At 42.1% G+C, this 25,381-nt stretch overlaps 1 protein-coding gene across 5 annotated transcripts in view; it reads right to left on the bottom strand.

Moving 5' to 3' along the window:
- The window catches only part of plxnb2a (plexin b2a), a 125,410-nt gene that overhangs the window by 74,494 nt on the left and 25,535 nt on the right, over window positions 1-25,381 (bottom strand). The window contains exons 1-3 of one of the 5 annotated variants that reach the window (XM_034526877.1): window positions 19,731-19,881; window positions 14,956-14,999; window positions 6,244-6,292 (exon numbers count right to left, since the gene is read on the bottom strand). Coding sequence is in view for 1 of the 5 variants with exons in the window: in XM_034526873.1 (XP_034382764.1) it covers window positions 5,535-5,601 (67 nt within the window). In the remaining 4 variants the exon portion in view is untranslated. Of the gene's footprint in view, window positions 1-5,534; window positions 5,718-6,243; window positions 6,293-14,955; window positions 15,000-19,730; window positions 19,882-25,381 lie in introns of those variants that run through there. The other 4 variants (XM_034526876.1, XM_034526874.1, XR_004609000.1 and 1 more) reach the window with 4 other exon arrangements.

Genomic DNA, 25,381 nt, shown 5'->3' with positions numbered 1-25,381 from the left:
GGCCAAGTAAGGACCTAGTAAGGACCAAGTAAGGGCCAAGTAAGGGCCAAGTAAGGACCTAGTAAGGACCTAGTAAGGGCCAAGTAAGGGCCAAGTAAGGACCTAGTAAGGGCCTAGTACGGGCCTAGTACGGGCCTAGTACGGGCCTAGTACGGGCCTAGTACGGGCCTAGTACGGGCCTAGTAAGGGCCTAGTAAGGGCCTAGTAAGGGCCTAGTAAGGGCCTAGTAAGGACCTAGTAAGGACCTAGTAAGGACCTAGTAAGGACCTAGTAAGGACCTAGTAAGGGCCAAGTAAGGACCTAGTAAGGACCTAGTAAGGACCAAGTAAGGGCCTAGTAAGGGCCTAGTAAGGACCAAGTAAGGGCCTAGTAAGGGCCTAGTAAGGACCTAGTAAGGACCTAGTAAGGACCTAGTAAGGGCCAAGTGAGGACCAAGTAAGGACCAAGTGAGGGCCAAGTGAGGGCCAAGTAAGGACCTAGTAAGGGCCTAGTAAGGACCAAGTGAGGGCCAAGTGAGGGCCTAGTGAGGGCCGAGGGCCACGACTACTGAGTGACTACAGGCCAACTATGGACCGAGCGTGAACACACTACGAGCCAACCACAAGCCAACTATGGGCGGACTAAGGGTCATCTAAGGGCGGACTACAGGCCGACCATAAGCCGACTAAGGGTCAACTAAGGGCGGACTACAGGCCGACCATAAGCCGACTAAGGGTCAACTAAGGGCGGACTACAGGCCGACCATAAGCCGACTAAGGGTCAACTAAGGGCGGACTAGAGGCCGACCACAAGCCGACTAAGGGTCAACTAAGGGCGGACTACAGGCCGACCATAAGCCGACTAAGGGTCAACTAAGGGCGGACTACAGGCCAACCATAAGCCGACTAAGGGTCAACTAAGGGCGGACTAGAGGCCGACCACAAGCCGACTAAGGGTCAACTAAGGGCGGACTACAGGCCGACCATAAGCCGACTAAGGGTCAACTAAGGGCGGACTACAGGCCGACCATAAGCCGACTAAGGGTCAACTAAGGGTGGACTAGAGGCCGACCACAAGCCAACTAAGGGTCAACTAAGAGCGGACTACAGATTGACTGCTGGAACACTACAAGCCGACCACAAGCTGACTACGGGCCAACTAGGGGCGGACTACTGGTTTTGGGTTGAAATGAGTGTTTGTTGGCGGTTGCACTAAGTACAGATACTTTGGTAAAATAAGTCAACGTTGACTTCACACAGGACGCTAACAGAGGTCTCCTGGGTGAAAGTCTGTGTTTGTTGGACTCAAGGAGAAGAGGAAATGACCCGAGAGAAAGAAGAGAGAAATGGCAAAAACAAACATCTGTGGAAAAAATTAAGGCAAAAGACAAAAAGCAGACCGACTTTTTCTTCTTCTTTGGTCCAAAACCCGGCGCTGCACTTTGGAGTAAAAGAGTTTCACCACGGCGAAGAGACAGAAGCCACACTCTGCTGAAGAAGAAAATACGAAGAAAACAAACCACACATGAGCATCCATTCACCCACACAATCAAGTCACACACACACACACACACACACACACACACACACACACACACACTGGCAACCATCCTGAAACTATTCAATCTCACCACACACACATAAACACACCACAGCACCAGTTGGCAGCTGATAAAAGTCGGCTTCAAGTCATCAACTTTGCTTTCCAAGTCTCTTTCTCCCTCAATGACTTTTCTTCTTTTCTTCTTCTCCTTTCTGGTTTTTCTTCCATCGATTTCAAAACTTTTTTTCTTTCTTTCCATCGTTTATTTTTTCTTGCAGTGACTCCGTGGTACATTTTTCATTATTTGTAGTCAAATATTCTTTTCATCCTCCTTCCATCTACCCTTACTCTTTTCTTTTCCTACATGCCTTCCTTTATTTTATCCACTCTTCCCTCCCTCACATCCTTCTTTCTATCATTTATTCCTTCCTCCCGTACACACTTTCAATCCTTGCTCCCTTCCATCATTCACTCCTTCCTTTGTTTCTTCCCTCTGACCTTACTTCTTTCCATTATTTCTTGCTTCCATTCCGTCATCCCTTCGATTATTACTTCCTTACTTACATAACTCTTTCCTTCCTTCATTCTGTTTTTCCTTCCCTCATTCCTTCCTTCTGTTTTTCCTTCCTTCATCTCTCTCTGCATCATTAAGGATATAGATTAATGAGCTGATTAAGGAGAATTAATGAAAAAGATGGACACACACAGAGTTTTGTGACTGAGGAGATGTTCACCATCTGTATGTGTGTGTGTCTGTAAACCCACACACCTCACATTTCAGGGACTAAATCCAAACCCCCCCCCCCCCCCACACACACACACACACACACACACACACACACACACACACACACACACACACACACACACACACACACACACACACACACACACACACACACACACACACACACACACACACACACACACACACACACACACACACACACACACACACACACACACACACACACACACACACACACACACACACGATTTTCAGGTTCTGAATCTCCTGAACTCGTGTTTTGTGCCAAAGTTCAAGATTTAAAGAGCAAAAGGTGTTTCCATGCTTTAGTTTTAACTCATTCATTCAATGGTTGTGCCCGAGACAACAAGACAACAAGTTTGAGTCAAAGATTAACAAGTAAACAAGTCTCTCAAGTCAAGCCCCAACCCTCAAGTCTAAATGAGTACAAATCAAGTCTCAAAGCAATTAATAAGTCAAGACCAATGTCAAACCAATCAAGATGTCCATTTGAAGTAAAACAACTCTGAAGACAAGTCCCAAATGACTTGGGACTTGTCTTCTTAAGTCAAAGTTATTAAAGCCAAGTCCAAACAATGAAGATAAGTTCAAGTCTTGCCAGAACAAGTCTCTCAGGCCAAGTCCCGAATCTCATCTAAACAAGTCGCAAGTTGGGTCTCAAGTCTGTTCAGACAAGTCAAACGTGTCGAGTTTCTTATCAAAACAAGTCCAACGACAACTTCCAGGACCCCGAGGGTTCGTGAGAGTCAAGTCACAAGTCTTCACCGACCTCAAGTCAGTTGCGAGTCCTTCGTGTCCCTGAATCATCAGCTGGATCAAGTCCTTCGCCTCAATGAAATACCCAAGGGTCCGCCGAGTGCCAGAACCCGAGACCCGAGTGTCAAGTCCTCATTTTGGGAACTTAAGCCTGACTCGAAGTCCCAAGTCCCAAGTCTCAAAGTGTATGTATATTTAGGGTTTTGTTGTAATTACAGTCGAGGTTAAGGGATGAACGTAAACAAAGAAACACATTTCAGCCCACGTGACTGCGGTTTGTACCATTTTCTTTTTTACAGGAGGGAAAGAAATGCAAAAGCTGCTTACGATGACAGCTGAAGGCAGCCGGGGGAGAAGGAATACAATCGAGCCCGAGCGGGACTCGTCAGTCCGTACCGAGGGATGAATGGTTTGACCCTGAGAAATGGATGGATGAAAAACCCCAAGCAGACATACGGACCCTTTGTGTTTGCTTTGGTAAGAAAGGGACGAGGTACAAGCTCCCATGGAAGGCTGGGAAATGAAGCCGTTTGAGGGAACATTATCTAATAAAACACACACACACACACACACACAGTAACAACACAGGGGAATGAGATATTGAAAACACGGAGGCAAGAGGGAAACTGTGATGGATGGAAGACAGATGGGGAAGTGGGGGAAACACACACACACACTCATACAAACCAGCCGTTCGGATCAGTTTTTATCTGGATCCAGCATGATTCTAATAATTAACATGTTTAAACTGGTCAACTTTTATATAAACTGTTTACATAGGCTTTTTTTTCTTTTTTCTGCAGGATGGAAATGCCTCTGAAACAATAAACTATGTTGTAGTGAGCCTCAAATGGACCAAATGAACCCTGCAGGTGGTCTGAAAGGCACTTACAGAAAGCCGCGGTATTACAGCCTTTAATGTGGTGGGTAATCTGTGCATATTCTTTCTTCCCGTGTTTTAAAAAGGACCCAAACTGTCGATGAACTCAAAATCGAGGCATAATGAGTCCTTCAGCGTTATAGCAGTGTAATGTCTCTGCACATCAAGGTGTACGACTCGTTCTCGGGTCGCGCTGCCAGACTTTTAAATTCTGAATACAAAGAAGGTCAAAAGAAGCAACGACGTCCAGTGAAGCCGTCGGATATATTACATTTCATTGTGAGCATATATCCCGACTCAACTATTGAGTCTCGTCAAAGCGATCCCCACGTCCATAGAGACGAGTTCAAGTCTTGCCAGAACAAGTCTCTCAATTCAAGCCCCAAGTTAGTTATGACAAATCCAAATGTAGTATTAAGTCTTGGCCAAGAAATCTTAAGTCTCCAGTCAGTTCAGTCTCAAGTGCATCAAGTTGTGTCCAAGTCGGTTTTAAGTCGGTTTTAAGTCGGTTGCGTCGCTGCGCCTGCAGGAATTCAGCCAAAATGGCCGCCTTCTAGCCAAAAAGGCGACGCTGTTGTAACATTTTAAACAACTGACTCGCAGTCGGTACTAAACTAACATTGTCCAGCCTTCAAATGAAAATATCTTCTAGAGGAAATCCCAAAGTAACATGTGAACGAACGCCTTGAAACACATTGGGTCTTGGGTTTGAATATTTCACTCAAAAATAGCTTTTTACAACCCACATAAAGAGGAACTTCACCCAGTTTAATAACGCGGCTTCTTTCATGCAGCCTGGTGGCATCAACATCTTTTGTTGTGATGCATTGTGGGGCTGTGTACCAAGCAACATCAAAGCTGGGCGTGTCCACGAGCCCAACAGACCAAAACCTGACCACACCCAGCTTTCCACCCACAGAGGACAATGAAGCCACGGTTTCCCTCCTTTCAAAGGCTGGTCTGGATTTAACCTCACAGGGAAAACACTGTATGATAAAAGGGGAAGTAAACAAAAGGTTGTGCAGAAAACCAAAAAGCTCGGTAACAAAACCTCTATATGCACATCCAATGAAAAAGGGGATTATGAGAAACTATACCAACAAGTTCATGCACGCAGGTCGTTGCATTTTACTCTGGGGAGTTGGTGCTCACCCCACCTTTTTTTTATAGTATTTCTTATCCGCCGGTGCAATGCATGTTGGGTAATGGTCGTGTTCGTTTGGGGCCCCGAGAAAGAGCTTCTCGAGACCCGCTTGTCGCTCGTTGACTGGAGGAAGTGAAGAGTACAATCAGCATCAAGCAGCAAAAAGTGAAATGCAGTCAACGGGGATGTCCGAGGGCAACGTTCTCAACTCGTGAAGCTCCGCCTCCAAATGGAGGCGGAGCTTCACGAGTTGAGAACAAGTCAGAAAAGCGCTGCGCCTGTATTTCCCCCCCCGACCGCGTGTCCTGTCAGGTTCAAACTTTTTGAAATACGAGACCCAAAAACAACGCTAGATGAAAAATATGGACGCGAGATCGGACACGTTGTCGAGAATCTGGCCTAAAGACCTCGCTGCATAAACAGAAAGGCCTTATTGTAATCCCTCAGAGTTGACGTCTACTTACCTCCTTGTTTGTGTGCGTGAGCTCTCATTCCATCGTCTGTGAGTTTCAGCCCGTAAAGTGAGGACATTCAAACTTCTTCTTCAAAAAAGGGCTTTTCGGGGTTAAAGCAGTTAAGTTCGGCTTAATCGTTCTCATTCCTTTGCTTCTTTCTTTCTCTTGGAACCCGTCGGTGGGTTTTTCTTGGCCCGCCGTTATCATCTCGCCACAGTAGCAGAATAATATAATGTTGGTTTGCTTTTGTGCATTAAAGCTTCAGAGTTCAAATAAAAGGCGAAAGCAACACAGTAGAGAGAGAGAGAGAGAGAGAGAGAGAGAGAGAGGGAGGAAGTAATTCAGTAATTGGCTGATATGTGAGAAGAGTGTTTTGCATGAGGGGCAGCAGGGTCTCAGCAAGAATTCATTTCTTAAAAATGGCCTGAAGCCTCCAATTAACCCTTTAACCCCCCCCCCCCCCACACACACACACACACACACACAGCAGCCGCCGCCCCCAAAACAAATAGCCGACGGCGTTCATGGGAACCCTGCAATGCTTCCTAGACAGCAGGGAAAGACTAAATGGATGACATGGTCGAGAAGAGTGAAAGATAAAGAAGTTTGACCGGAAAAAGAAAAAATGAGAAAGAAAACGGCGACTTTCGGAGGTGAAAATATAGATTTAAAATGCCAAGATTTCAGCATAAAAGTCAGAGCAATTTGAAGTTCTTACCTGCTCAGCGTTCAGAGTTGATCTCAATGACATCAACCAGCTCACTGCCCTAAAAGAGAAGTCATAAAAGAACCGTTCAGAGGTCACATTGCTGGAGAACCTGGCAGAACAGTGACGGCAATGTTGATTAAAACCTCATTAATTCACAAAAGAAAAACTGCCAGAAATCTTGTAGTATCCATCAGAGGGAAAAAAGCATATTTCCGCCTGGAATAATAACAAATAATAAAAGAACTGGCGCTCTGCCCGAGTTAAAATAGAGCCCTTCATCAGGAAATGAATTCAACTCAAGGCATTTTAGTTTGTGGTAATAAGAGTAGTAAAAACGCTGCTAACAATAACGTTCATGCTCAGAGGCTCGAAAAAAATTAAAAGGGGACTTTTTCACTTATAAAAGGTGGAATCAATTTGGGGATTAATCTCTGTAATGAAACACAAAAAGATTAAACACTGCGAGAGCTTAATGAGCGGCGCATATGTGGCTGAATAATGATGCAGCGATACCTTCATCTAGTTTATACATAACATATATGTGTATAAAGTACTTTATACTGCTGCATTAATGTGTATGTGGCATTGTACCTCCTTTATATCCTGTTGGTTGGTTTATTCTACGTCATTGCATCATATTTCCTAAGATATGGTACTTGGCGCAGGTCATCTTCTTGCTTCCTCCACTTCCGTATCATTGATTCATTAATGTTGAATTCTCTCTCAGCGGCTCTATTCTCATGTTCTACTGCGTAACTGACAGCCTTGAGTTTGAAGTCCGCATCGTAAGCGTGTCTCCTGACAGGTGCCATTGTGGGGTCCTTATACACACACACACACTGTAATATTATGGCGAAGCACAGTATGTATTACTCCCTGACTACGGTAGCCGTGAAGGGGCGTTCACACCAAAAGCGTCTGGATCCCATGTAAAGTCAACGCACAGACGCGTTTGGTTGAAATTCGCCGGTCGTTGCGATAGACGCGTTTTGCGCGTTGCGAAATTTCGCCAGAGCTGAAATATTTCAACTTCCAACGCGAGTTGCAAAAGTTTCGCAACTCGCCAGCCAATCAGCGTTGAGATGCTCCGCCCGTTGGGCTGCTGCTGCTCTGGTAGCGCTGGAAGCGGAAGTTATCGAGGCGGAGGCGGTGAAACTCCCCGAGCTGTGTGAGCCTACGGGTGATGTTATGAACCCAAACATGAGGGCGTTAGATGTTCCGACGTTTATGGGATGTCCACAACAAGTATAAAGCAGAACTAGTGGTTATTTCGACCGTGGTGGATGGAGGAAATAACTGTTTTTACCGAGAAAAGCCATGGAGATAAGCCACGCCCCCCTTTTCCCAACTTGCGAAAGACACAAATGAACACAACTTGACTGGCGAATAAACTGACGCGAGTTATAAAGCCGTTTGGTGTGAACGCACCATAATGCTGCATGCGGTGCGGCTTTGTAGTTTACCAAAGTCGTACTAAAACATTTTGACAGAGCGCCGTGTACCACACAAAATCGCTTCGAGGTCAGTAAGCACAGCCAGAATTAATCCATATATAAGGTCGCTCCGGATTATAAGGCGCACTGTCGTTTTTTGAGAAAATTAAAGGCTTTTAAGTGCACCTTATAGTGTGGAAAATACGGTAACTAAACTTTCTCCAGGATGACGGACAGCGTTTTAAACATGTTATTAACAAAATAATAATAATAAGTTCAAACTAACCAAAACATGAAATGGCATAAAATCAGATTGAAAGGTTTTGTAAAAAAAAAAAAAAGGTTTGGCAAAATAAAAATATTTGTAAATTAAAAATGCAAAAACTCTGTTGAGGCAACAGAAGCAGTGCACGCGACATGAACAGCGGTCTGCTGGGTGAAGGTCACACTTCATTTGAGACTTAAGTCAGAAATCAAGACATGGAAAGAAAACTGCAATCTGAAGAGTAACGAACGCTTTCACTTCGCATTGAAACAAGCAGCAACGCGGCTAGTAAGGCAAGACTGAGAGTGTGTGTGTGTGTGTGTGTGTGTGTGTGTGTGTGTGTGTGGTGAAGTTTGTTTGGCAGCACTTCTGACAGTGCTGAGGCCCTCAGTGCTATCCAACAGAATGGCCCAGTCTGTCTCCACCCTATCTCAAAGAACCACATGCCTCTGGATAGCACAGTCCGACGTGTGTGTGTGCGTGTGTGTGTGTGTGTGTGTAGTTTTACACGTGAGTGTGCGTCCATATGTTCGAGCGTCTAACATCCAGCACATAAACATCCAGATGGAGAAGCGTCAGTCGACACAATGTTTCCTTCCATCATCAGGAAGTAGCTTGAGAACCGTAAAAAAAATAAAGACAATGAATATTCATCACGAGGGCTTTGGGGAGCGACCGCTTCACAATTCTTTATTTTTAAACCCCGAATAAGACTGAAGATTGTGATGAGAAAAAACAGTGGATGTTAAAAGTTATCATTATCTTAAAATGTCCTTTGTGACTGTTACACTATTATAAATAATATTAGATTCAACGTATATCCTCAAAAAATATGGTGGAATTAGCACGTTGGCTAGCTTTTATGACGTGTGTGACATGGTGGAATTAGCATGCTAGTTAGCACGCTAGTTCCACCATGCTTTACTGCTACACTACTTACAGGAATATGGTCCCAACAAAGATGTCACTAATCCGGCGATAGCAGTGTGTTTTCCTGGTGGAGCTCATATTGATTTATTAACTAATTAATAGCTCCGTTAAGGATTAAATCTGCTGATTATTTTCTCCATTAATCGATTTGTTTTTTAGTTTTTTTAAATAGTGAAAATAGTGAGAAATCACGTCAAAATGACCCAGAAACCTTCAAAATGTTTGTTTTTCGTTCAAACCTTTGAGACGAGGAGAGGATTCACGTATCTTCACGAGTTTTACTTATTTTATTCAAGTTATTACGTATTATTCTCTCCGCTCAACCTCCACTGAGCTTTTTCATTTCCACTCCGCCTCGAGATGATCCAACAAACTGAATCAGTAGATGGCTAAAAGGTACATTTAGAACTTTTTCAAAACACTTATTATTAATATGATTTATAGCAGAAGGACACTTTTTTTTGGGGGGGGGGGGGGGGGGGGGTGCATTTATATAAAAGAATGAAGCAGACGGAGGACGGACACACTCAGCAGGTCCAGATTGGAGGCAGGAACGCCCTCTGCTCTCCGTCTGACCTCTACGCCAGGAAAACACACACACACACACACACACACACACACACCGTCTGTCTCACACTCACACACACCCCGTCTGTCTCACACACACACACACACACACACCATGAGTCATGTGCCAAGAGAGACGGTGGAACAACAGCAGCTCCGTCCAGAGACAAAGACCCTTTGCTTCACTTTAAATGCCGAACTCAAAGTCGAGAGATTGATCCTGAGAAGCCGACGGGTCGGATGTGACCGGGTGGCGTCGCTGCGTTTAAAAATCCCCAATTTCCAAATAAAGTCAACGGATAAAAGCAGTAACATTCTCACTTATTTCCTTGCATCTTGCTTGAAAATGCCCCAAAAGCCCACTTTATCTCGTTCTCCGTCATAACGCACAAATCCAAACTGTAAATGAAATGTTTTCTCCTTTTAAACTCAAGGGAAGTCTTTTCATGACGATTAATCTGAAGACCGTTTCTCGATTAGCCGATTAACCTTTTGGTCAATAAAAATGTCAAAAAGTAGTATTAGAAAAGCAAAAGGGAGGAAAAAAAGTAAAATGATAAATGTGTGTTAAGTAGCGTGAAGATGATAAACGAGCTTTTCTGTCAAAATAGATAATGATGTTTAAACAACGGCAATGCTAAAGCTATTTGCATTATAAGTTCTTTTTACTGTGTGTGTGTGTGTGTGTGTGTGTGTGTGTGTGTGTGTGTGTGTGTGTGTGTGTGTGTGTGTGTGTGTGTGTGTGTGTGTGTGTGTGTGTGTGTGTGTGTGTGTAGGATTGTTAGCAATTAGGACAGGAAGCAGAGCCTCTGTTGCTTTGGCTTCCCTGTTGCTTTGGCTTCCCTGTGGAATTAAGTTATGCACCGTCAACACACACACACACACACACACAATCAGACACACACAAATTCCCACACTGACCAACAACACTGTCTCAGCTGTGAAACATCACATACACACAAATACACACACTTAAAAAACACACCCTCAACTTCCTCTTGACCCATTTTCCCAAACGCAACACACCACCGCTCTGTTTTCATCCCTCCATCCCCTCGTTCTCCTCCAGACCACTTCTGCTTTGTGTCAACACACACACACACTTAATTAGTTTGTTTATTTGACCAAAAGCCTGCAGGCTAAAATCCCTGAACTCTGTCTTTATGTAACTGCTCTAAAGTACGGTGGCCCGGAGGGCTCAAACCACGCAGCTAACGTGTGAGATTTTTAAAGTGCGCGTCCAAAAACTTGGTCGGAAACCAAAAGTACGCACACTGCATCGTCTCTCTGGTGGGCATAAATATCCCACAATGCAACGCGGACGGCTTTGTAACGTTACCATCGCTTCAATAAGCGATTGATCTTTAATATATCTTCTAAAGGACGTGGTCATTACACTCCAGCGCGTCCTAAACTATGCGCGCGAGTGCGTACTCACACACGAGTGCGCGGCGCTGCTGTCGACGTTCCAGATGTTTGACATGCAGGAATTAGTCCTGAATGAAGGGAGGAGGGAGGAAGGAGAGGAGAGATAAATGGAGTGGGAGTTGAGCAGAGCTGCACTGGTTTGTTTCACAATGTGACAGAAAATGTTGGATATCAGCTTTGATCGAGGCCACCGAGGCGGAAACTACACCCCAAAAGTTCTCCCTTCACCTCCAATACCAACCGTCTCTCCACGACTCAGACATCATGTGATGTTCCTGTGTTCCTCGGAGCAGGTCGAGTGAACACACCTGAGTCCACAGAGTCTCATCAGCTCTTAATTATCTTCTGGATTTATTGGATCAATAGTTTGATCTGTTGTCAGAAAATCAAAGAATGCCAAAAGACAAAAAAAACACCCCAAAAAGCACAACTCTTCATATTAAAAGAAGACGCAGCCAGAGAATTATCCAAACGGTTGCCAATAGATTTTCTGCCAATCGACTTATTTTAATACTCTTTGCGGTTTATTGAAGTCGAATTACACTCGAGACGATTTAGTCCACTAATCAATTAATTTGATTTAATAGACACATCTGAAAAAACGGAGTTTCACCTTTTTTAAGTCTTAAGTTTCTCGGTAATATGTCATAAAGCATGAAGAAAACCAAACAAAAAACTCTAATCAACTAATATATATATATATATATATATATATATATTCGATTCTTCTTAATCTTAGACGTCTTTTAAAAAGGTGAACACAATCCCTCACACCCACCCAGTCTTCCTCCACCGAGTTTATATATACACACACATGCAAAAATATATATATTATACATTCCCCAAACACAATAGAAAGCTCCAGTCAAAGGACTCTTCACACAGCCAGCAGCGGCGGTGAGAATTAGAAGTCTGCAACAGAAAATGAAATGTGGAGGACATAATGAAAAAGCTATTATCAGCGTGAGCTTTCATCAGCGCTGCATTCAACATGTTCAATGCAAACTGATTCTCCCGTCTCACGCTGTACCCAGATGAATGCTGGGAAATAATAAAGGAGGCGAGATAAGAGACAGAGATCACAGTCTTTTATATTTATAAATATATATCCGAATATATATATATATATATATTTCTTCTTCTTCCCAGTACCAGTTGAAGAAGTGCATCAGCACGTCACTAGGAGAACTGGGACCAGTCCACCCGTTAGAAGAGTCCGTCTGCTCGGATACTTTTTATTAAATCACCTTTAAATCTGTTCTGCTGTTTCGTCTACTTCTTATTATTCTCTGTCCATCCGTCACCTCCAGCGTTACTGCGTCTGAATTCAAATACGCTTCATAGACTATTCAATTAGATATTGAATTATATATAATACAATGCAATATTCAAGCTGTATCCAATACAGTTATACACACACACACATTAGTCTTTTATCGGGGAACATCATGACAGTGTATGTTCAGGAGTACGGGTCCTGTAGAGTGAGGTGGTCTAGCACAAACAGCTGGAATTTACTGTGCAGGAACCTTTTAGTGTGTACAGCCTGTGGATTTCCTTTTAGAGAATCTCAGTCAACCAAAGATAAATGCAGGTTGAGGAGTTACTCAGAGAGTTGAAGTGGCCCACAACCTTTCTGCCTTTGTTCAGGACTTTGTCAAACGCACTGCAACCATATTTCATGCACCACTAAGTGTGCTGACTTCATTGTAAACGGTCCACCGCTGTGCAACATGAATAAAATGTTCCGCCCACATTTCTGCACCATGTCTGTCTTCTGTTGCCATCACAGTCAGAGCACGTGAATGCAGCTCCCAGTTCATCAATATAATGTTAAACATAAATATATAGTTGCGTTTGGATTTACGGGATCTTCAGAAAAGGTTTCGAGACATTTTAAAATCACATTTTTTCTTGCCTTTTGCTTTCATTTTCTGCCATTTGATAGGAAACATTTGTGTTGGACCGTAAAAAGGCTCGACATGTGATGTGGGTTCTGGTTCTGAATCAGAGGTTTTCGCTGCCACCAGGAACCATCCCTGCTTCGCTTCCACCGATTCTAAAAGTGAAGCACAATCATGGCAGGGAACATTTGGAGCGCACAGGAAATTGAAAATACTTCTTTTTTTTTTTAAATTGAGGGCTGTGCGAACATGAACGCTCTGTGGCAGAATGTTGGGAGGTGACACAGCGGTGCATGTGCATGCATCTCAGGGTTTTGGGGGCATGTTTTCGACTTGAGGATTGTTCCATTTTTATTAGGAACAGTAGGATTTGTGCATCATCTTTTTCCTCCACGATCCAATGCATTCTCCATAAATCCTCACAAAGCGAGGGGGGGAAGGCGTGAGGATCCAGACACAAACACACCGAACGTCCCTCGACGAAATGAAACAGAGTTTTTCCTGCACAGCTCCCGCAGGAACGTGGGAGTATGTGTGTGTGTGATATGCTAAAGTTAAGAGAAGTTTATCTCAAAACTTGTTTCTTAGTCACATTTATTGTGCTTGTTAAATAGTTCTTGAGTCCATAGAACGTCACAAATAATAACAAATGTATATTAAAACCACGGCTCAACTTTCCATCTTATCTGAGCCCAGAAATCCAAACAAAGATGTGACCAAATGATTCGAATCCAACAGTCCTCCGTCCATTACGGTCCATTTAGAGTCCAATAGACTATAAAGAAAGGTATGCTTTGGGGGTGGGGCTACAGGGTGATTGACAGGTCTCTACCGCGGCATTGTCCGTGTTTTTTGGTCCATTTGACAGCGTCGCTTTCATTTAAATAGTCACAAAAAATATATGATTTTGACTGTGATGGATGGGCTCTCGGACAGAAATGATGACGTGCCATGAGAATTTCAAAATAAAGTTGCATCTTATTATGATGTGCATCAATGTTTTAACTTTGCATCGATGGTATTGGACCGCTGAATCGAGATATATATATATATATATATATATAGATCCAGATCGATGCATCATTACACCCCGAGTAAACAAGATGACGCAATAACCCGGACAGCCCAAGCTGCGATTGGGCAACAACAGGAACTAGTCCAAAGTAAACCAGCTGAGTGGAGACTTTCCTGTGCAACTAGTTTACGCTCAATGTAGGAAACATCCCAATACCTCAACGTTACACAAACATACACTGTTCATTATTAATATCCAGCCTGGCATCGCACAAAAGACTGTTTGTCTAAAACATCACAACAGATCCAAAAATACTGTATTTGTACAGCCAAACTACTTCCTGTATCAGTGACTTTATCAGACATGCTTTCCTGTTTGCTCTTTATCATCCACACACACAAACACACACACACACACTAGAGAAATAACGTGCGTTTATGTGCGTTATAAAAAGGCTAAATAATTAGCTCTGCAGCGCTATGTGTTGACACAGCAACTCCAGTTTAATGAACTGGTTTTATGGTAATGGTATATGACTATAGAAAAGCAGGAGGCCTTTGTATGAGTGCAGGAATTTAACAATAAAACACGGCACGCTAACTGCCCCGTGAGGTCGTGTTACGTGTCACGCAACAGAAAACTGATGAGAAAGAAGTTGCGTGACACGTCTTCGTTATACCCCCAGTAGGGCGAATAAAATGCATGGAGCTCCTCCATGTTCCTTTACGTTCACAACCACTAAGACACAATACGCCCAAAAAGCTGAATGATAACTACAAAACTTTAAAAACCTAACAACAACATGAAAACATTTAGCACAATAGCATCTTTATCAAAGAACCATGTGAAAGCTGAAGCACAAAACAAAAAATAAATAAACCAAAATAATATATATATATATATATTTTTGGAATAAATTTAATTCGCTCTCTTCCAACATTTCCTGCATGTCTCTTGATTACAAAAAAAAAGGTAAAAATGGCACAAAAAGTTTCAACAAATTGATGAAAATACCCTGATTTATGGGTATGGGGTTTTAAAAACAACAACCAATATCCATCTCAAAGATCCAGTAACACCAGGCAGCTGAAAGCAGATTATCTCTAGAAAGACTGGAAGACATTAATCTAAAAGTATAATAAGAGAAGAGGAAAGTAGAGTAGAGGTGATGATTGTTACCTGTTAAGTCTTGAGGCCCGTGGACATGAACCACCTTTCCTCTCCTGCACAAAACACAAACATTACATATTTATTACTTATATTTAGCAGTTAGGTTGCATTTGCATTCATTCTAGATTTCATGCAAATAAAGAAATCCATCATACTGTATTTAAACTTCCTTTCCACAGGAGGACCTTCAGGAATGTCCCTAAAATGTATCAGTACATTAGTATTTAATTTGAGAATCCTCCCGTGGCGGTCACAAGTCAATTAAGAGTTAAAACATGGAAGAGAGCCAACAAATACAAATCTAAAGCCATGAGCTTCAAACTGCCATTTCAAAAAGGGGAAGATTAATTATACAGAGAAACAGCTAAAAACTGAGATGAGGGGAAGTGAACGTCACACACACAGCTGCTAATTACACTTAATAGAGAAAACACTAAGCTTTCAACTATTTTTTCAATGACTCGGCCTAATCAGACTTTAGTGGTCCGTGTAATCTGGACCAAACTAATCAACCACCTACGCTGCCAATCAGCCGTGAGATACCACACGTAACCTGTTGGTTTGTGGTCGTTTTGAAGCCATGAGCATGGATTTGTTCATGTTAAAGCTGCATTCTCTCTCCTGACCACCAGGGGGCGACTCCTCTGGTTGTATAGAAGTCTACGCTTCATGTCTTAAAGATGCATTCTCTCTCCTGACCACCAGAGGGCGACTCCTTTGGTTGTATAGAAGTCTATATAAATGACTCCTTCTCTTGATTTATTCCCTCAGTAAACATTGTAAACATTAGTTTTTGGTCTCAATCTCTAGTTTCAAGTCTTCTTCAATACAGCGTGATGTTCATTTAGTAAATGATGGTCCTTTACAGACCATAAAGCAGAGTATTCTTAAGGGTGGGGCTACAAGGTGATTGACAGGTCGACACCAGACACGTGTAGACTCCGCCTCAGTACAAATAGTGTCACTTCCTGTTCACCGGTTACAAAAAGCCAAGATGGCGACGGCTCAAACGGCGAACTAGATGCTTCAAAATAGCAGTTGACAAACCAACGGGTGACGACATCCACTTCTTATATACGGTCTATGATTTATAGCGTATAAAAAACAGATGGAGGGGAAACAAATGGATAAACACTCCTGCAAAAAGGCTGCAGAGTCCTTGGGATCAGTTTAACGGTTCAAACAATCTCCTCATTCCTTTTCATTGTTTCACCAGTCCCTCTGCGTTACCTTTCCGGAACATTGTGTTCCTTTTTTACAAAGTCGAGTGACTCATCTAAAGAAATGAAAGTTTTGATGCATCTCAACACGTCCCGTCTTTAATTAACTGGACATTATGAATCCATCCAACCATCTGCCTCCCGCATCCAGCGGTGAACACCACCTTCTGTACGGCAGCACAGCGTCCTTGAGATTTAATAAACTCGGGTTCACGTTTCTATATCAGTGCATCACTTATTAAAAGTAACATGTTTGTCTTGTATGCATTTCCCCCCCCCAAAAAAAGAGACCAAGAGACCCGTTCAGGAAACATCTGAGCTTTTCATGCAAGAAATAAATCAGAAAGATTTTGTCGCTGTGACAGTAATTTCTCTCCTTTATTAAAGTGTCTGTATAACGTGGGCCATAAAATCTTTGAGATTTCATGCAAATGGAGCGTCAACTTTCTCCTTTTGAGACTTTGCACGGCCGGAAAAGAGCTTGAGAAGATTTTTATTTAATTGTTTTGCTTCCACCGCCTATGAAAGATACGTTTAAATTGAACCCAACGGGGACAGAAGGAAACTAGGGTGATGTGCTGAAGGCTTCCCAAAAATGTGTCAATGCCGACAAAAAGAAAAGGAAAACATCAGTCTAAAATTACAGTATTCAAACATCTGAGGAAATAAGACCATAGAAGATCAACTTAACGTTTCTTCAAGTGTTTCTCGCGCTCGTCTGAAGCGTTGAAGTATTAGTGCATTTAAACTCTCAACTTTGAAAGAGCGTAACTAAAATGTTGGTAGATCTTAAAACATTGAAGATACCTTCCTTCAAAAGATATTCCGATACTGGACATCGAGCCGATACCGATTTAAATGGCTGGGTAGGCCATCGCTGACAATGAGGCCGAGTTATTCAAATAAATTAATTGATTAATAAAGTTTAATAAACTGGAATTTTGAATTCCTGTTTGTCCACCGAAGGATCTTATTTTGGTAAAAAAAATAAGTAAACAGAAGGCTGTTTTGATCGTGTTTTATTTCAGTGCCATGAACCTCTACATTTGACAAGTTATAACAGTTTTGTGATAAAATGAGACTTTCTTGACATTGAATTATCTTTTTGACTTGACAAAAACATAATGTGTAATTTATGGCACATTTCAAGCAGGTTTAAAAAGTTAATTAGTTTCTCGCCATTGACCGACGTGCATATTTTAAGGACCCATGCTGGTCCACTGGAAGGGCGGGACTTAGTGATGCAGAGGCGCGACAGTGCACGATGACATCACTGTTGGGGTGTGGTCAGAGTTGAGGGTTTTTTGAGTTCGGTGTTACGTTACCCTGGTGCACACTGGTATTCAAATCCAATAAAAGAAGTAGTTAACGCCCGCATTCTCGGAATTCCCCCTCCCCCCTAATATCGACGTGAGTATCGGATGACGACGATGCTGAGGAGAGAAGTACCAGAGTGTTAAGAAATGGGAGTGAAGTAAACATGAACAGAAACGCGATGCGCACCTCGGGGAGGAGGAAAAATAAATAGAAAAAGAAGGGAACGAGATTTAGGTTCAACATGAAACCTGAGTATACTGAACACACACACACACACACACACACCCACACACACTCTGCTGTATGACAGATGGAGAACGAGCGTTGAACGCTGTGATGTGATTTGCAGGTTGATGTGTTTTTGCCGGCGCAGTATTTCATGGTAGTTTATTACACTTTGAGTCCTTTAAACACACACACACACACACACACACACACTCATAAAGAGGGAGGAGAGGAGCCTTGTAAATCAGTTTTTTGCTGGCTGCTTCTTATCTGAGAAATGCCAGCAATGAGAGTGAGCTGAACGCGGTGCAGCTGAGGACCCCTTCTCCTTTTTAATGACTCGCGTGGAGCCGCTGCCTCATTGAACGGCTGGAGGAGGCGAGCGGCTGCCAGGTTGAGGTAAGAGACGCATCACGGTGTGCAATTAATGATGAAACATTGTGAAACTACACTGGGCGCTTAGCTGGTGTTTGAAGGTGGATGATACCGTTACGTAACCTTCTGTGTCGCCACTAAACTAGACTGGTTATCTGGTTGAGCCTGGCTCTAAAATAAAGTGACCTAGAGACGCCGTATAGGTCTCTGGGAGAGACCTGTCAATCACCTTGTAGCCCCGCCCCTAAAGCAGACCCTGCTTTATGGTCTGTTTGAGAATGCAGCTTTAACACATGAAGCATAGACTTCTATACAACCAGAGGAGTCGCCCCCTGGTGGTCAGGAGAAAGAATGCAGCTTTAACACATGAAGCATAGATTTCTATACAACCAAAGGAGTCGCCCCCTGGTGGTCAGTAGAGAGAATGCAGCTTTAACACATGAATCATATACTTCTATACAACCACAGGAGTCACCCCCTGGTGGTCAGGAGAGAGAATGCAGCTTTAACACATGAAGCATATACTTCTATACAACCACAGGAGTCACCCCCTGGTGGTCAGGAGAGAGAATGCAGCTTTAACACATGAAGCATATACTTCTATACAACCAGAGGAGTCGCCCCCTGGTAGTCAGGAGAGAGAATGCAGCTTTAACATGAACAAATCCATGCTCAAGGCTTCAAAACGACCACAAACCAACAAGTTACGTCACTACGTCCACTTCTTGGAAACAGTCTATGATAAGTTGCCTTCCAGGCCCCAAATTTAACTTCACTGAGGTTTTGGCGAGACGCTTCATAGATCGCAGAGGACAGACGTCCTTTTTGAGCAAACAGGTTTTTTTTTGCCCTCAAAAGTCAGCATTGAACTCTTTTGGCACAAAACTAGGATGAATATCTTTCCCCTCAAGCTGTCACGGCTCAACTGCAAAATCATGGCAGCTGTTTTGGAAACTGACATTTCTACACCAGAAAAAACAAATTTGATGCAAGAAAAACAGTTTATCAAGAAGATATTTTACGTCTAGAAGTAAAGTGCTGAATAGCTCATATGCATTTGGGCAGACAGTTAAATTGTAAATCCAGAGCAGGAGGACGCAGAACAACATTGAGAAGATGAGCAAATCCTGCAGGAAAAGTTACGTCTTTTTCTTATTGTAACCTCTAAAAAACTCATTTGTATTAGGAAAAGATCGTGAAATAATGTTAGGTTTAGGAAAAGATTGTTAAATACTTTGTTAGGTTTAGAAAAAGATCGTGAAATACTTCGTTAGGTTTGGGAAAAGATCGTGAAATACTTAGGTTTGGCAAAAGATCGTGAAATACTTCGTTAGGTTTGGGAAAAGATCGTGAAATACTTCGTTAGGTTTGGGAAAAGATCATGAAATACTTAGGTTTGGCAAAAGATCGTGAAATACTTCGTTAGGTTTGGGAAAAGATCGTGAAATACTTAGGTTTGGCAAAAGATCGTGAAATACTTTGTTTAGGAAAAGACTTGTTTGGCTTAAAATAAAACACGGAGGTGCCATTACTGAATTGCGCAAGTTACGACAAATAAATCAACGTCCACTTCCCGTTTCACTCGGGGATCGAACTGCGGTCTCCCGGGTGGGCGATGCGTGTTTGTCGACCGCCACAAGGACCAACCATTAAAAGCAGAAGTTCGTTGCAGACCTCGTCACGACTTCCACGGAGACCCCTCAGACGTAATCCACCTCTCCGCTAATCCTTCCGTTCCAAACACTCCACGACGCGGTGAAACACCTCCACGTTTCACATTTAGAGATTTACTGCAGCCGTTGGGTAATCTGTGCTCAAAAGAACTAAAGTAGAGTTTCCCTGGAAACAGAAACTTTCAATCAAACTGCTGACGGTGTGGAAATTAAAAAAAGCAACAAGCTGTTCTGCTTGCTGACATTTCCAAAGGGGATCAACCTTATCTTAAAACACATTATGCAGAAATGTAATAAGACAAACACTGAATACGCTCTGAGGTTGTAATAATCAAAGTGTTTGAATGGAGGATTAATTACACTGGAAACTTGTTTTTCTTGAAGCCAAATATGTTGTTTTATAATTAAAAGCTTTTTGTTCTTAAACCCTCGTCCTCCATGGACTATCTGGTCCGTGCCCTCTGAAAATCTCTCCTTCACAGCCTCAGTGTTACAGCTCACACACACACACACACACACACACACACACACACGTCTGTGCCTGCAGTGGAAGCCTTGCAGACATGGGATTTCCTTTCACATCCAATTTAGACCAAAGAAACTTGGTGAGAAGAGCATGGAAAAGATAAGCTGCACGCACACACACACACACACACACACACACACACACACACACACATCTGTGTAAATATCATACAAACATCACACACAAACATCAATAGCCCAAACACAATGTTAACGTGATATAACATGCAGCTTAAACCTCCCAAAGAGACATCGACTGTACACAACAGAAAACGACCAACCCTTCGGCCTCAAACCCACACACACACACACACACACGTACACACACACACACGTACACACACACTCTTTTGTAGGAGCATGCCGACATGAATGTGTTGGGACGTAATTACAATGTGGAGTCTGAACAGCATCCGATTAAGATCCAGAGGTTTTATGGGAGGCCTTTGAATAGCTCCGAGAGCAGCAGTTCATCCTGGTTCAGCAAAACCAGGCCGCAACACACACACACACACACACACACACACACACACACAGTGCTTCTTTCCGGTTCACCATGCTTTCCAGTGCCAGAATGAACTGTGATTTCATTACGTGTCCGCTGCCAGACGTACTGATCTGCAGCCAGCTGTCATGTAACGTTTAAATACCGACGAGGACATTCTGCATAATCTGACACTCCAACTTTCTTTCTCCCTTTTTTTTCGGTTATCTGACGACGTATCTCAAAGACAATAGTTTGTATGTGATCTTATTCCAAAAAGGTTGAACAACACCTCTCAGTTTCCACTTGTTACATGCTTTATTTCTATGTATTATATGCAATATAATGTTTGATTATTATCATTGACAATATTTAAACTATTTCTTCATCCTTTCAGTTATAATTAACTTCTTTTTTTTACTATATTACACACTATATATATATATATATATATACACAACATGCTTGAAGACAAAAACAAGACATTTGCATCAAAGCCTGGAAACGTGGCAGTAATATTGTCTCGTTAACTGTAGCCGGTGTTTTTTTTACTGAGATCTTTCAGATAGTTGACGGTGGAGAACCCAGGGGAAATATGAAGGGGGAAGACAAATGGTATGCAACACAGATACCAGGATGGTATCAGGACCCAGGATAGTGGGACCGCATGGACTGAGCCGGAGGCTGCCGGCAGCACACCGCATCATTAAATCAATGGCCGCTCTGTTGCAAAGCTGTGAGGAAAACAGAGCTTTAAAATGAAACTTAAAGCTGCGCTCGCCAATATTTTTATTCAAACAGTAGATCAATTGTGCGACGTGAAAGAGGTGGCTCTGTTCAGAGCGACCCAGAGTATCAACAACAATGCAGCTTTCCTCAGCTTCCCAGGGAGCTTCGGCGTCTTTCCGCTCGTTGTTTTGGTTTCATCGGCGTACAGCAGGCCGCTGTTTACAACAAAGAAGCTCTACGAATAAATAGACCCTTAAAGCCAGGATTACGCCGCGGTGGAAGCCGAAGGCAAAACCAAGTAAACACGAATCACTTCAGTGTAACAAGTTAAACATCGACAATGCCGTCTTGATGTGTTGTTGTTGGTCGTGGCTCCAATTGTATTGCTGACCTTTGAGATGACAGACTGAGCTACAATAATGGCAAAGCATTTCAGAAATGGAGATTACATGTTGCTAATAGGCTAAACTATTAAAGAAATGGAGATAATGTTGCCAATAATCTAATCTATTAAAGATATGGAGATATAATGTTGCTAATAATCTAAACTACTAAAGACATGGAGATATAATGTTGCTAATAGGCTAAACTATTAAAGAAATGGAGATAATGTTGCCAATAATCTAATCTATTAAAGATATGGAGATATAATGTTGCTAATAATCTAAACTATTAAAGACATGGAGATATAATATTGCTAATAATCTAAACTATTAAAGAAATGGAGACATGTTGCCAATGGCCTCAACATTCGAAGAAATGGAGATATGTTGCAAATAGGCTCAACTATTGAAGAAATAGGGACAACCTGTTGCTAATAGGGCTAAACTATTGAAGGAATGGGGACAAAATGTTGCTAATAGGCTAACCTACTAAAGAAATGTAGACAAAATGTTGCTAATAGTCTAAACTACTGAAGAAATGGGGACATGTTGCTAATAGTCTAAACTATTGAAGAAATGGGGACAACATGTTGCTAATAGTCTAAACTACTGAAGAAATGGGGACAACATGTTGCTAATAGTCTAAACTACTGAAGAAATGGGGAATAATATGTGAATTTTATATTTATATAGCTGGCTAAACTCAATATTACTACTGTTGGTTTCCATCAGACTCCGGTCCTCTTCCCTTCTGCAGGACAATGTGCTCAGTCAGGCGGATACAGACCAGCGTTTGTGCCTCTGGACGTCCAACAGTGAAGTTCTTTGCCACTCGAGCAGTGCAGGAAGATTACTGGTGCCGTGTTAAGAGAAAATAATGCTTCACCGGCGTATCAGACATGAGGTCTCATGTTCTCATGAAGAGTGTATGGGCAGGAAGCAAATGTAATTACCCGAGTCGAGAACTTTCCACAAGGTGCTATTGATTTTCTATGACGCTGAAAATGTCTAACTAGTTTACGCTTGGAGGGGTTATTAACACTCCTGTGGTTCTCTGTGGGGAAATCGGCCCCAAACTAATTTAAAAAGGAAAAAGAATATGTTGTATATGTACCACTGTAGAACCAGCGAATACTTTGGTTGTACTCGTTTTGTTCTTAAGGTAATGCTTGTCTTGTAATTTTCAGTTTAATAGCTTTTGTATAGTTACTACTTTCATTTATTTTGGACTTTTCTCTAGTTATTTGCACTTATCTTGTGCCGCTTGTCCACACTGGGGATCAATAAAGACATTTCTAACCTTAATAAAAACTAAAATGCCAACTACTCGCATACACTGTAGGTGTGTTAACACTGCCAAAATAAAAAGCCAGAGCCCATACACATAAAACATAATTGTATTCGACTGTAAATGTCATTGACAGAAGTTTATTTTCGGGCATTCACACAGGAAATGAGAAACGTATAAATAGAGGCTTTCTGCTGACCGTCTGCAGTGAGTCACACAAAGTGCCTCGTCGGGAGAAACTAAAATGCACACGCAGATTTTTGTTTTTGCAATAGTCACTCAAAAAAAACCTCAATGACACACACAGAACGCCGTCACCTTGTGATATTATGAGAGCGTCTGGCATTAACAGGAACTTTTGGAAGACTTGGCGATGTTGTTTTTGACTCATTGGACTAATAAGAGAAGATACAAACAACCCAGTCCGTCAGAAAAAAAGGTTTTAAATTCTAAAATCTCCTTTAACGAGACGCAAGTATAGGTAAGAAACTCCTGGCTCTAGATTTATCTTATAGGAAACGCCGCAGTTTACAAAAGCCCTGCTCCGAATACCACAACATTGATCAACTGTCCTCTGTGGCCATGAGGAGAAATGGACCTTTCAGCTGAGATTCACCCAGCGGTGAACTTTAAGAAAGAAGAAGTCATCCGAGTTTCATCTTTCAACCCTTAAAACCAAAATAAAGAAAAAAAGCCTTTAAATCCAATCCTATCATTTAAATTTGACGGGGCGTATTTTATTTATTTCCTCTCTGACACCGTCTCAGATGTTGGAATTTAGCGCCTTCAATCATCTTTTAATCTTTCTGACATTAATGCGCGTTGTGTTCCGGCTTTAATGAGTTCTTGAAGGTCGGCGGAGGGTTCACGTGGCTCTCTGACGTCTGTAAACACAGTTTGATGTAACAACGAGACAAATCAGGGACACGGAGACCACTTCCTGCACTTTAAACCCTCAGATGCACGGAGACCAGGATCCACCGGAGTCACCTGACTTTAAAATAAATAAATAAATAAATAAATAAATAAATAAATATATATATATATATATATATATATATATATATATATATATATATATATATATGTATGAAGAAACATTCACGTCATCTCCCACTAAATTGTAAGAAATTTTAAATAAAACAAAATTATAAATGAAATAAGTTAAATGTGGCAATTGTGTGCAGTTTTTAAACAAAAATAATAAAAAGTGTAATAAGTGTTCCCGGGCTACTTTTAGTAATATGGGACCACATTAATAACGCCGTTACATGACACGCTCACACAACCAAAGAACGTTTTGGGATTTCAGTTCGAAGCAGCCGTCGTTCTTCGGCTCGAGGGGCGTTCATGAAAAGTCAGAAGATCATTATTACGATTCATCCTCACAGGGCCATAAATGTCTGAAGCGAATTTAATCCAATAGTTGTGGAGACGTCTCAGTCCGTACCGACTGACATGGCCGTCTCTAAAGCTCTCGCCAATAAACCATCTGAGAATCATTATAAAAGTATGACATCGTTATCACGGAGGAATGTGGACCCCTCCCCGTCTCCGGATGCTTAACGAATACATTCTTTTAAATGTCTCGCTGCACCCTTTAAAAGAAAAAAAAGAGACCAAAAGACTTCCAAAATCAATAAAAAGGCCAGTTTGGAACCGGCTCCGGATCAATGGCCGCCTCCTGGAAGAGCTTCTCTTCTTTGATGATAAAGAAAGCAAATCAACACGCCACCGAGCATCGTTCCCCCGAGTTAGCCACCGGCAAACCGCTGCACGTCGATGTTGAAAGCAAAGACTATTTTCTATTTATTTTTTTGTCTTTTTGTCGCCGACATGAAAATTCCCCCGAGTCGCATCCCGAGGGGGAGAAACGATGGATTTCTACGTATAAAGACGACTCTCTTAACACTTGAATTTCTTTTTTGAAATACTAATAAAAAGTTATGTACTCACGTTTATATGGTTTCATAGCTAAAATATGCAAAGCCAGTTAACTAATGGAAGTTAGTAATAATTAAATAATAATCCATTATCGTTACTGTTATTATACGCTAGCTTTTGACCGCTATTTGCCTGAAGTTCGTGCACATCAAACATTACAGATTATAGCGAACTTTAAAGCTTTTGCTCACGCGGATGAAACGTAGATATGGCCTCAATATTGAGGGTGTTTTTACATGTCTGTTTCCATAAGAAAGTCACCAACGTATTAG

The sequence above is a fragment of the Cyclopterus lumpus genome, chromosome 23 (genome assembly GCF_009769545.1).
Source record: "Cyclopterus lumpus isolate fCycLum1 chromosome 23, fCycLum1.pri, whole genome shotgun sequence".
Classification (NCBI taxonomy): domain Eukaryota; kingdom Metazoa; phylum Chordata; class Actinopteri; order Perciformes; family Cyclopteridae; genus Cyclopterus; species Cyclopterus lumpus.
Note: the sequence above shows the minus strand (reverse complement) of the source record. Positions and strands in the feature narration are given on the sequence as shown.